General features: G+C 52.7%; 1 protein-coding gene across 1 annotated transcript in view; it reads left to right on the forward strand.

The window, feature by feature from the left end:
• Positions 1 to 13559, forward strand: part of PLXNA2 (plexin A2) — a 223695-nt gene that overhangs the window by 183971 nt on the left and 26165 nt on the right. Inside the window, exons 13-14 of the mRNA XM_011233642.3 lie at positions 6654 to 6805; positions 12962 to 13079. Coding sequence (XP_011231944.2) covers positions 6654 to 6805; positions 12962 to 13079 — 270 coding nt within the window. The remainder of the gene's footprint in view (positions 1 to 6653; positions 6806 to 12961; positions 13080 to 13559) is intronic.

The following is a 13559-nucleotide window of genomic DNA, read 5'->3' on the forward strand; positions in this document are numbered from 1 at the left end:
TGCAACTTAAGTTCCCATTAAGATGCAAATCAAGGTTTCAGAAGAAGAGACAAGCAGGGTGAGAGGTACCTAAAGTAGAGGAAGGGACCCCAGGGAGGGGGAAAAAGGACCTGGGAAAAAGACCTAGGGGGTAGCCTCCCTCTGGGACTTGCCCAGGGCTGGCCTGGTTAATGGCGGGCGTGACAAGCAGAGGGAAGTCATCTGCACGGACGCTCCTTACTGCAGGCCTCTGAGCCAGCCACGAGCCTGCTTTGGGTCATTACACTCTCAGAGGATGCCTGGAAGTCCAAGGGTCCAGAGAAAAGCATCTGAAATGATGAAAGGGTTTAGAAAACAAGATCTGCCGACAAAAGGCTAAGAGAATTACAGAAGTGCAGGCCAGGGGTGGCTTTGTGGCTGTCTTCAGTATCTGGAAGATGTGTGACAAGGAGGCAGCTGTTCACTCGTCCGTTCAATGAGGAATCACACCAGAAATTGGCTTGAATGAAACTAAGAGAGATTGCAGGAGCGCCTTCTTGAGATGCGGATGGTACAGTACATCACTCCCGAGCCCCCATAGAGCCCTCCCTTCTTCCAGCCGTCACGATAGAACAAGTTTGCTCTACCGCCTGGTTGGGACCAGCGTTTCCCAGTAACGGAGAACTGGGGATACTTCTGGAAGGCTGCTGTGTTCCAGGCAGTGTGGTAAGTGTCAGGTTGCTAAGCAAAAGCGAGATCGAGACAGTTACTATCTTATTGAGAAAAGAAGCAGTTTACAACCCAGCATGCCCATTACTCTCCCGGGGACATTCACAAAGGGCAGTGGGAGTGTAGGAGAAGGTGCTATGAAATCTGCCCAAGGGGGTCAAAGAAAGCCTCATTGGGGAGGCATTTTTTTAGCAGAGCCTTGCAGGAGAGGTAGGCCTTTGTCAGTGGACGTGCTTGGCCGGTGGGGGGAGTAGCATGTCAAATGCACATTGCCTTTAGACCCTATAGCCTTGGGGACCCTTAGCTGTCCCTGGGAGCACGTGTAGTACAGGAGAGAGCTGAACCTGAGCTCTGGGGAGGTGGGCGGGGGAGGAGTGCACAGCGGGAGTCAGCACAGAACGCAAGAGTGCCATAGCCCCCTACAGCAGCTGCTTCTGCGTGCTTCTCTACCCCGTCCCCTACTTCTGAGGTCCACAGAGGAGAAGTTGGATAGATTTCTGGTCCACGGTAGAATACATGTTGAGTAGCATGGGGCAGAAATGATCAATATCTGAAGATTACAGCTGATTTCACAAGTTTCCAGCTCCCCTCCCCCTCTCTCCACAGCCTCACTACACACACTCACACACACTCATACACATCCCAGACTGTCAAGCCATTTGTTTGTGTGGGTGTCTCATTCAGAATTACTTTCCTGGAAGCATTCATTGAGTTCATTGTGCGATGCTTTGCCTACCCCAGAATGGCTAATCGCCAAGGGAAAAAGAAATGGCTGGAAGGGAGGGAGAAAAGAATGAAGACCATTTTAGACAGGCCCAGTGTCCTCCCAAATTTATTCTGGGTGAAAGGGTGATGTCTGGCTCAGAGTATGCTTCCGCACAGGGCCCAGAATCCCCCAAAGCCAAGGCCGTGTCCTCGGCAGCATGGACAGGCTCAGGCTGTAGGACACCCCTCAGGCTTTCTCCAGTCAGCCCATGCAGCTCTCTCTAAGCCCCATCACACCAGCATCTAAGTCCCCCGGTTCCTGTGTCCTTGTTCCAGGGAAACAGAAAGATTGCCCGCCTCTGTAAACTCCCTACCAATGCCACCATCCTACATTTTCATGACCTGGGAAGGCACAGGTGCAGGGGGAACACCGGAGAGGAAATTGCCAATTGTCAAGACCTGCTCTCTAAACCACCATCCTATTAGGGACTTTCCAGATGTTGTCTTCCTTAACCTTCGGAACTTCCCTGGGAGGGAAGTATTGTTATCTGTTTTCTGATAAGGACACTGAGATTGAAGGTCACATCGCTGATACATGTGAGAGCTAACATTCAAATTCAAGTCTGTCTTACTCTCTTCCTGCTGCAGGTGCTCCCCGAGTATCAGGTGGGCTGTCTTTCCTATCCAGAGTAGCCAGCAGCAAGGGCCTTCTGAAACTGGAAGCCAGGACATGTGGATCTGGCCACCATCCCAGCCCTGTCTTGGTCCCCCTCTGTCAGTGTCAGTGTGGGGGTGGGGGTCTCTATAACTCCTATCCTGCCTTTTCACCTGCACCTCTGTAGGAGGCTAGTTCTTCCCTGCCCTGGAAGCCGGCAACTTCTTCCTGATCTGAAAGGCCTTCCTTCTAGTTCTGCAATCAGGGGGCTCCACCAGCTTGCCTCATTATAGACATATGTCCTTCTCCCAAGAGAACCAAGCTTTGCAGATGCTATACCGAGCGCCCTCCACTCTCATGCTGCTTTTAAGATTGCTTGTGGGCAATCTCTAGGGTAGACGTGGGACCCCACAGCTGCCTGGTCTGAAGTGGTACCCTAAAAGATCCTGTTCACTTTCTCTCTGGAGAATAAGTCCTTTTCCATCAAGTTTTCCCTCTATAGCTTCTCCCCAATACTTGGTCCTGGGAGAAACAAGGAAAGCAGGATGCCTGGGTTTTTACCACCCCAGGCCACCGCCCAGACATCAAGGCCCTTCTACTCATGATCTGGGAGTCACTTGGAAGCCCCCAGGTGTTAGGGGATGTGTCTGACAGGATACCTTTCTCTGCTCCTTTGCACACTGAGCTCAGACTCATTCTGATTTTAAGCTGGGGAGACCACATGCGATGCAAAGGCACGGAGATTTATAAAGTGCATTGTGTGGGCAGGAGCCGCTAGCATCTGAGTAGAACACGGAGGACATAGTATGAGACAGCAGATGTGGCCGAAGAAGTAATGAAGATCAGAACTTGAAGGATGAGGGGCACCTGGGTGGCTCAGTCCATTAAGCGTCTGCCTTCGACTTGGGTCATGATCTCGGGGTCCTGTGATCGAGTCCCAGCATCAGGCTCTCTGCTCAGCAGGGAGTCTGCTTCTCCCTCTCATCCATCCTGTGTATGCTCTCTCTCGGATAGATAAATAAAATCTTTTAAAAAAAGTAAGAGAAGAAGAACTTGAAGGACAAGTGCCAGGCCAGGAATTAGGGACTTTGCCTTGACAGTGGTCACAGCCATTAAAGGTGTTCTGAGCAGGCGACTCGTAACTTGGCCAAGTATGTGTTCATGAAGGTCACCGATGGCAAGAGGAAGTTCGCTCTAACGTTAGACCATGGAGGCCCCTGCAGTTAGTGTGAGTGAGAGGCGGTGGGGCTCTGCTTATGGCCGACCCTGGAACACAGAGCGGGGCACAGGTTCCAAAGATGCTGGGGAAGAAGGTCTGACAGTGCCTGGTGACTGTTATTTATTATACATGGTAGGTAGGTGAGGGAAAGGAAACAGGGGAAGGTGCTTGCAAGGCTCCTGGCTGGGTGCACAGTGATCCCATTAGCCTTAAAAGAGAATCCATGAGGATAATCAGGTTGAGGGTGGAAGGAGGAAAAATTAAGAGTTCATTTTTAGACACGGTGAAATTTGAGGTACCTGAGGGACATACAGGTGGAAGTAGAGATGTCCAGGAGCAATTGAATATATGGATATGGAGCTCAGGAGAGAGGGCTGAGCCGACGATACAGATATGGAAGTCATCAGTAATGGAGACCTGGGGACTCCTTTGGCAAATCAAATGCTCACCTCCTCAGCTATGTTTGGGAAATCCTGACTTTTACACATCAGTTTTGTTTTAAGCAAGGAAGATATAAGCTGTGTCCCTCGTAAGCCCTCGGGCACGGTGGTTGCTTAATACCTTGACCCCAAACCCCTTTGCCACCTACCCCAGGCGCTGACAGCATAGCACAGAGCCCGTGCAGCGTGGGAAAGAAGACCGCCAGGGCCCCAGCATCCCCCAGGCATTTTCCAATGACCTGTAAGTCCTCTGATTATCCAGGTTTGGATTCCAGCCGCTGCTTGCTGGCTTACAAGTCATCAGGCTGGTGTCTCCACACCCCAGACTAGCTATCTCTTTGACACATGTCTTCATGCCAAGGCTATAACAATTCCTAACAATTAAAAAAAAAAAAGTCTTTCTTCTGTAAACAATACGCTGGCTTATGCAGCGTGCAAGCTGGCTTATGCTTCTGAGCAGCTCTGTGCTGGCAGATGGACCCGGCAGCCCTCCCAGTGCCCACGGTCACGTCTCGGACCCCAACCCTTGAATGTCAGAAGGGGACACTGCGATGGCTGACCCGCTGAAGGAAGTTTGCCTCACAGACCCTGCTGCTGGATATCCACAATACAATCCCCACATGCTACCTGCGAGATGGAAATATTTTTAGGCATTCCAGAAAGATTTCGTTTCACAGTTTTTCTGAAAGGTTGTAATTAACTGCAGCGAGCAAAAGAATGTATTTTTAAAAATAAAAGTGGGGGAAGGAGAGCAAAGCAATCACCACAGTTTTGTCAGTTCCTTTTGGTAGGTGGGTTCTTGTCATCCAGGTGGCTGGGGGAGGGGCGAGAAGGGCCCATGGAGCTCACTCAAGGATCAAAGGAGAACCTGGCACTTGAATTTGCTCGAAGCAAATTCTTTCTGACTGATGTCTCCTGCAGGGGCATGGAGGCATCCCAGTCCCTGTTCCTCATTAACAAGGGTCCATCTCGCAGCGCCAGGGAGGCCCGGGTTCCGGGGGGGAGAGTGCGACAGCTAAGATCCAGTATGGGCTATTTTTAGAATGCCCCAGGCCGGAAAGCGGTGGGGCCACTGGCTCCTCAGGCCAGCTCCTTTCTCTCCAAATTGCTCTACTCCCCCCAAGTCCCGCCCAACACGCAGAGATGCCCTCATACCACCTCCACTACCCCTCCCTTGAGTCATTTTATGAATCTTGTTTATTTTTATTCAGAAGGTGGGGTATTTTATTCCCAGAGAAGGGAGCGAGAGCCTCAGACAAGGTGACTTGGGTGAAATGAGCCCCCAGATGAGAGAGTTCATGGCCTAGCCTGTCAAGGAGGGAAGGAAATCATGCCATGTAAGACTTGCAGAAGAGGATGGGGGTCAGGAGGTCTGAGTTCAAGCCCTGACTTTGCAGCCAACTTGCTGAGAGCCCAGGAGTCAGCCGGGCAAGGAGGGAGGCCTGTTCCAGTCCTCCCCACTATCATCTCCTCTCTGCCCACCATCACCTGGACATTCATGGCCAAGTTGGTTGCACAACTCCTGGTGCTCTCACACCACAGGAAGAGCTCAGTTCCCTTTTGGGGGGCAGGGAGGAGGGAAGAGTTTCCAGAACCTTCTACAGCATTTCACCTGTACTGACCTATCATCTCTGCCCTGGGGCACACTTGACTCCACTGCCCACTGGATGCCCCACCAGTATGAACGGCGTTAAAGGGAGGATCCCAGTGGACCCAAGGACAGAAGGTCCCAGGCTGCAGCTCTGTTTGGGAGATTGTGGTGGAGTCTTGGCCTCGACCAATCCACCCTTCCCTCTCTCCATCCCTCCCTCCCACCTGGTCTTGCCTTTCTTATGGTGTTGTGAAAAGACCCTCACACTTTTTTGCAACTGTACATATAGGTTGTACACGAATCTTAGTGTAAGATTCTCTGAGCCTGCTTCCAGTGATTGAGTTCGCTTCTGGCTTCCTCCTACTTCGGAGAACTATGGGCCACAACGGATGAACTTACTCCCTGGGCTATCTGTTCCATCCCAAAGAGCTGCATTTTTCCCAAGAGCCTGATCTAATCCCGGACAGGTGTTTACACCTTGAGACAACTTGATTCCTTTTCCTGTCGGGTCAGAGCAAAAATGAGACAGCATTTGGTGGCTGAATTAGGAGTTAACTGAATGATCCTTACTAATGAGAAGCCAGCAAAATTTGGAAAATCCTTAAGTTATTTTTTGTCATGGTTCCGGCAGGCATCATGGGATTTTTTGCAGCGCAATGGCAAACACGCGTTACGTCTTTCATCATTCCCCAGAAGCAACCCCTCATCTTGGACTCCTCTGGGCTCCCACGGCTTTCCTCCGAATCCGTCTTATCTGTGCACCCCCCATCAGCATGATTTATGGCTTCCTTTATCTCTTCCTCCTCGACCAGAAGTGCCTTGAGGGCGAATTTCCTGGTTTCCTGCCTAGTCACCATCGTAACCTCGACAGTGTCTAGCCCCACAGGAGTGACAATAATAGCACATAACAATGACAGAGCCCTTTCCGGTTTACAAAAAGCTCCCAAACATGCCCTATTTGGTGTTCCGGAGGCGGGTTGGTAGAGATTATTATCCCCCCTTCACAACTAAGAACTAAGGTGTAGGGAGATTATGGGACTTGATCACAATCAGGCCGCTAGTGAATGAGAGACACATCTCAAACAAGGATTTTCTGCCTCATGTCCAGGACTTGCTGATAATTTTTTTAAGTAAAAGAATGCATGAATGAATTAATGACCTCAGGAACCGAGGAAGTCGTATAAAACGAGGTGATGTCAGGAGCCTAGATAGGCTACAGAGTGGAGGAAACCTGCTCCATTCCCCCAGATTCCGGGTGTGCACGGGGTGCCCCGGCCTCCCTCGGGGCAGGGCAAGGGCACTGCTGCCTCTGTCTCTGCGGCCCCGCAGGTTTGTGATCCCATTTCCCTCCCGCAGATCTTGACGGTGTCTGGACCACCTGAAGGAGGGACTCGAGTGACCATCCATGGCGTGAACCTGGGCCTGGACTTCTCTGAGATCGCCCACCACGTGCAGGTGGCTGGGGTGCCCTGCACCCCCCTGCCGGGGGATTACATCATCGCTGAGCAGTGAGTCCAGCGCGCTCTGGCCCACCCTTTTCCTGTGCAGCTTCAGGGTGGGGACTCTCCCTTTCCCTGCTCTGGGACTTCTCCAGGATTCCCTCCCATCCCTCTCCTCCCGCAGACCCTGCCCCCAGAAGCCTGCCCAGGACCCTCTTCTATCCCATCTCCACTCCTGAAGGCTCATATCCTGTATGATTCCTTGTTTCCTGGCTCCTGTGGCACCACAGCTCCTGGCACGACGCTGCCCCTCATTCAGTCTTCGCCTGGCCAGTGGTGACTGAGCCATGTTCCCAACCAGCCCAGGCTCCTCCTGGGTCTCTTCGGCCCCTCCCCTGCCAGCCCCCATTGGAATGCATCCCACAGGGTGGGCTGTGGGCAACAATTTGTTTGGCTCATGGGGCTCTGACAGCAGCTTAATCCGAGCAGGGCCTCCGCCGGAGCAAATTCATTTATTTCACTAAGGGAAATGTCAGCTGGAAATTAGAAAATAGGCATGTAGCAGTGGACAGGCGAACGGGGCTCCAGGAGTGACATATGTTCCAATTTGGGGCGTTCATTTGGCAGTGGCGACCGCTGTGGAGTCAGTGGGCAGGAGGTGGGCACCAAGCTGGGGGCGGGAGTGTGGAAGGAGGGATGCTTACCCCCATTGAGAGACAGTGAGGAGAGCAGCCAGATCATTCTGCATGATTTGTCAGGTAAAGTGGGGTCAGGTCATCCTGGTTCCATGAGAAAACAGCTGCTGGGCCAGGGGTGCTAGGAGCAGGAGAGCAGGGCTTGTGGGCGGGCTTCTCTCCCTTAGCTCCACCCCCAGGCCCCTCCCCCTGACCTACCCAGAGCCAGCCTTACGTAACAACCGGAAAAATGACATCGCTTTATCTGCTGTCAGTACTTGCACTTTCTCATCCATTATCTCACTTTAATTGGGAAGGACTCTGAGAGATAGATGTTGCTATCGCCCTTCACAAAGCAGGAGAAAGCCAAAGGCTTGGAGAAGTGGAAGGACTTCCCCAGTTCATTCAGTGGACAAGTGGCCGAGGTAGAGCAGGAACCCGAGGCCCCTGACTTCTCCAGGTCACTCCATCTCGTAAGAGCCATGGGGAAAAGTTCCTGGACAAGAGTGGTCTGAGGATTCCATGATCCATCAGCGAGTGGCCTCTGGGGTCAGGGCCCACGATTGTGACATGGCCAGAGTCAGAGAGGTGAATTCCCAGACTCTGAGGACCATATGGAGGTCTGCTCACCCTCAGTGGGGACAAGAAGGAGCTGTTCTGATCCTTCAGACTGGATCCTCCCCTGACAGCCTTCTCCCCGCAAGGACTGAATCTTGGAGGAAAGACTGGCAGAGTCTCCAGGAAAGAGATGAGGGAGAGGGGAAGGGAATTGATAGAAACTGTGCTTCGTAGCCAGAGAAGGAGGTGAAAGCATCTGGGGCAGGAGGCAGGACAGCCTGCAGAGTTCTCCCTGCTCAGCACCCTGCCAGGCTGGGCTAGACACTCGGTCCCACTAACCCCGAATCCACCTTGGCCTCAAGGACCAACCTTGAGCCTCTGAACACAGGCCAAGTTTCCAACTTGGTGAGATGCTACAGGACTCCAAAGGAAAGGGTCTGGGGGACCAACAGGTAAGGCTTTGAGCCGAGCAGTACAAACTCTTGAGCAGCTGGACATGGAGATCTCATGAGATTTGGAATTCAAAGGTGGTCTGAGTCCTGGCTGCTCTACTCACCAGCTCTGAGACCTTAGCAAACTGTCCGATCTCTCAGACCTTCATCAGCCTGATGGAAATCAGGATTCCTACTGCACGGATTTTGGGGGACATTCAGTAGGATGGGGAAATGGAGACTACGGTGCACCATAGGAATGTGAGGAAATACTCTGTCTTTGAAATCGAAGGCACCACCCTCACCTAGGGCCACGGGGGAGAAAGCTCAGAGAGACACAAGAAGTGACGATGTGAGGGGAGCCCAGGCAGGTGCCTGGTCACCAGGGGGCCCTGCCAAGGCTGGTGCCCCTAGAAAACCTCCACCGCCTTCTTCTGGGGCGCGGGGCAGGCAGAAGGGAGCCAGCACTCTCCCTCTGCACCTCGGCGGGTGCAGCCCTGCTTCCCAGCCGTGCCAGGCTCATTACCACTCTCGGGGTTTCCGAATTTGTGAACATCATTAAAGCCTCCATCCCAGGCAGTGAGCAGCAGGCGCAATCTTTACAGATGTCTGGGAGAGATGAATTTGGCTAAACGGTCCAGTGCGGGGTCCCGGGTGCGGGCAGGACTAGCGGGCACAGTAATGGCTCACCATATGCTTGTGCCACGCCATCTATCACTCAGCAATTAGGGTAATGTTGGTTAAAGGGCCCCACTTAGTCCTGCAATCAGCACCACACCGGTCTGTGGAGGGCCAGCTGATTCCATCACAGGGCATTTTCTGGGTGACAAGAGGCAGGTGGAAGCCGACACTCAGGCACTCCGGGGACGGGGACTCTTCGAGAGGCACTCAGCCAGAGTCCTCAGACTCCCCTCCTTCCCCCCGCTCCTCTGCTGCACCTGTGAACCCAGGCAGGGCTGGCTGGATGTCAGATGCATGTGCTCCCATGCCAGGAGTGGCCACTCATGGGGAGAAAGGCACCATCTCTGCCAGGCTGTGGGGGGTGGTACAGTATGGGGGCGAGGGCACTAGACTAGGGGCCAGGAGCCCAGCTACCAGTGAGCTGGGTGACTTTGGGCAAATCACTTTGGTCCCACATTCTCTAATGTCTCATCTGGAGAATGGAGAAATGGAGAAATAGATGATCTCTACAATCACAACTATGGTCCTTGGCATGTCAGAGCAGTGAACTGTATGTCCCATGGAACTACAGCTCCTACCATTAGGACACCTGTGGGTGTCACGAATGTGTCTCCAGACGCTGTCTACCAGGAAGGAGTTGAAACCCCAAATGTTGCAGCTGGATGGTTATTAGTCAAGCTTCTCATTTTGCAAGGAAAGAAATTCAGGCATCCCCAGCTATCATCCCTTTGTGATATATAGGGAGCCTAGAGCCACCAGAGACACCAGGAGGAAGCCAGGAAGGCAGGAGGCCCCCAGGAATCAAACCACAGGAGCCTCTCCAACTTGTGAGGCTTGAAGGAGGCAGCGGTGCACACACCGCAGCCTGGGGTCATCACACCCAGAAAGGTAGAGGGCCCTGGTAGTCAGCTCTGAGTCTTAGGAACCCAGCTGGCACGTCCCCACCATCCCCCTGCTTCCTCCCACACCGGAACAGCCTCAACTGCACCCCCACTTTGCTGCCATGTCTACCCTGCCCCCTCCCCAAAACACATGGAAGGCATTCCATTGATTCTAGAAGCAGTAGAACAGAATGGTCAAAGACATAGGCTTTGGAGCCAGGCTGACCTGGATTTGAATCATGGCTCTGCCGCTGTGACCGTGGATGAGTCACTTAGCGTCTCTGAGCCTTAGTGTCATGGCCCATAAAGCGGAATTGATAAGACTCACCCCGTAGGAGAGCCTGAGACTCCAGGAGATCCTGTCTTGTACAGTGCCCGTCCGGATCACGGCTCAGTAAATTGTCGCTCTTATTATTACTAGGGTACTAAATCTGCCTTCGCCCGACCCTCATTCCTTCATATAAGCCTTTCTACTCCCCGAAACTGCCCTTGCTTCTTCCTTTACTTCCTCTCCCTGAGCCCCGAGAACAGATTCACTCAAGGATGCCTCTCCAATCTTCAGCCCAAGTGCCGTCCCAGGAATAAAAGGAAGAAGGGTTAGCGGCCCCTGGGGTTCTTCTGCGTGCTGACTCCTTAGAATTCCCACCCAGTTCTTCCCTACCAACCCAGACCCTTTTCTGTGGCCCACAGCTGCCTACGGCCTGCTGAAGTTAAAGGTCAGGGAGAGGAGGTGGGGACAGGTGTCAACGGCAGTGCTGAGGAAGGGAGCACACACACCGTGGAGCTCTGGCGCCTCGCTGCGGCTCAGCCCCTGCCCCCATGCGTCATGCCCTCTCAGGTGGGGCATTCAGAGCCAGCTTCAGGCACTCAGCCTTGGATGCATGGGCAGTGCTCATCTCCCATCCATCCCTCTTCTCCCAGGTCCTCTATATGGGAAGCTAATCTTTTGGGACATGAGCCCTGAGTGAGAAAATGTTCTAGAAAAGACAGTGCACCAAAAGGGTCCAGGCCATTGTTAACTCCCTACAGAGACAGCCGAACAGGCCCTTCCTCGCCTTGTCCTCTTCTAGACGGACCCCGGGCCCAAGGAAGAAAAAATATGCCCTCAACTTTCGCGTGTTCTCCTATGTCCCCTCTCCAGGACTTCAAGCCTGCCATGATTTCCTCCTCCCTTCTTCTGGAGGAAGACTGTAGCCCAGAGTAGGGGGAGAGGGAGTGAGGGACAAGAGAGTCCTGATGAGAAGAGAGAGAAGGAGATTTATCTGCCCCCCCCTTACTTGTCCTCCTCTTCCCCTGCAGTAGATGACAGAGTCCCCTCGGAAGCCCCTCGGGAGCACAGGGAGTGGTTTGCAGGCTGGGAGGGACCCCACGCAGGAAACAGGATGAGGGATTTGTTACTCCAAGCAGGTAGCAGCATGAAAATAACCACTCGCAGTACCTTAAATTGAGCTTCTCAAATGCTCTGCTAATGAGGTTTAAGAGGACAGTTACGTGCAAAATACTAATTGGTCATCACTATCGTCCTTACTCTGGGCTCGTAATTAATTAATTTATTCTCAGAGAAAGGGAAGGGAGAGTATCCTTCCGTGTGCATTCAGTACTTTCTTGTTGAATCTAATATGCTAAACGTAATAAGACAGTTATTGCATGTTAAGTCAATATTCACCAGGAGTTAAAGTACTTACTTGGGATTAACTGTTATGAAGGAGGTGGAGATGTGCGTGGCATGCCGTGTGTGCGAGCATGCGGTGTATTTGTTTAATGCAAGTTTTATTACATCGAAATGAAATCTCTGTTTAGTTACCTTCCTTCCAAGAGAAGCTGGGGAGATAAGCAGCGCCCGGTTAAACACCGACCTTCCCCACAGTGCCAGGATAATGCTTGGGATTAGTGTACCGGGTCTGTTTTCCTGATTCCCACTAAGCAGCCTTGCCAGGGGCACGGGACTGCGCTGAACTCTCACATGGTGTTGGGAGGAAAAGGAAAGACCTTTCTTCTGTCCCTAGCTTCCTTTTTGGCCGAGGCTGGTGGGGCCCTTTCCCACCCGCCCCATGCCTTCTAATTGTTGGCAAGAGGAACCCCCAAGAACCTCATTTCTTTAGTTCCATATCCTCCAGCTGCCCACCCTTTCTAGAAGGCTGCTGTGGCCAAGGCAACCAGTGTCTAAATGTGCTTGTTGTAACCGATCTCAGGCACCAGGGAAGTCGTCATGGGGGGTATTGATCTGCACTTCATGAGAGAGAACGCTGCATCCCCTCTTCCCTCCAGCTACCCAGCCTCTTAATGTGAGACGTGACTTCCAACCCCACGGCTGGTTCACTGCCTCGCCCACCAGCATAGTGCACTCAGACCTTGATTAAGTGGGAGTCCAGTGTCACCTGCTGTCCTAATGAACTCATCCACCACCCACTCCCTCACCCACCACCCACCCCCTCACCCACTGTCGCAGGCAGGACTCCACTCCTCCCTTTGGCTGGGAGCTCCTGTTTTGGGCACTCACTATCTCACCTGATTATCTATTCTCTTTTTAAAACTCCCTGTAGGAAACAAACCACAATTGAATCAGCTTGGCAAATGGGCCCTCACTCGCTCCTTTTGGGAGAGTTGCAATTTTGGCTTGTCACACAGGAAAGAACGCTAACTAGATAACCTCCCCTACGTCTCTCTGTTGAACATTGGGTTTTATTCGACAAAGATCGGGTAGCTACCCCTGCGCTAAGATCCTGCACTCAGCACTGGGAGGACAGGTTTATTCAGAGAATTAGGCAACATAGCATTTGGAGGCACACCGGGCTTTAGAGGTGATCTCATTCAGCCGGAGCCCAGAGAGGGAAAGCACATTACCCAGGGTCACACAGCTAGATGGGTGAGCAAGCTAGGTCTTGGTATAGCACTAGTGTGAGGGTTTGAAGAGTCATTCTATGGGATGGGGGTGAGCAGTCCAGGCAGGGTTGCTGGCTCTGGCCAGGCCTCTCACGGGAAGCTTTGCTCTCTCCTCAGGATCGTCTGTGAGATGGGTCATGCCCTCGTGGGAACCACCTCTGGGCCCGTGCGCCTGTGCATTGGCGAGTGTAAGCCAGAGTTCATGACCAAGTCCCATCAACAGTACACCTTTGTGGTGAGTGTTGGGTCCTGCACAGGGCTCTGAGCTCCCAGCAGGGGTATGCTTCTGTTCCAGGCTTCTCCCGGGAAGGCCCCACGCCCCCGTCCCACGCCAGGGGTGGGATGGATGTGTGACTAACGACGCTGTTAGTGTCCCAGAGAGCCACAGGTCAGAGTTCTCAATAAGGCAAAATCAGGCCTTTCTTAGAAAGCAGATCCTACCCGTCCGGTGTGGAGGAGCTGCCCCTTGTCCCACCAAAGGGACATCTTAGTCTCATTCCACCCTAATGAGGACAGATTGCCTGAGGGACCTAATTAAAAAGGTCTGTATTTATCCACATGCCTTGTTTTCTGCCAAGGATATCGAAAGTGGGAGTTTAGAAAAGCCACTTCAAATCCCGTGGAGCCGTGGGTCTGCGGCAGGCCCATGGGAGTGGGGTGTACACGTGAGTTGCTCTGTGTGCTGGGGTGGTTACGCTCACATATGCACATTCTC

This window comes from Ailuropoda melanoleuca, chromosome 8 (genome assembly GCF_002007445.2).
Source record: "Ailuropoda melanoleuca isolate Jingjing chromosome 8, ASM200744v2, whole genome shotgun sequence".
NCBI classification, from domain to species: domain Eukaryota; kingdom Metazoa; phylum Chordata; class Mammalia; order Carnivora; family Ursidae; genus Ailuropoda; species Ailuropoda melanoleuca.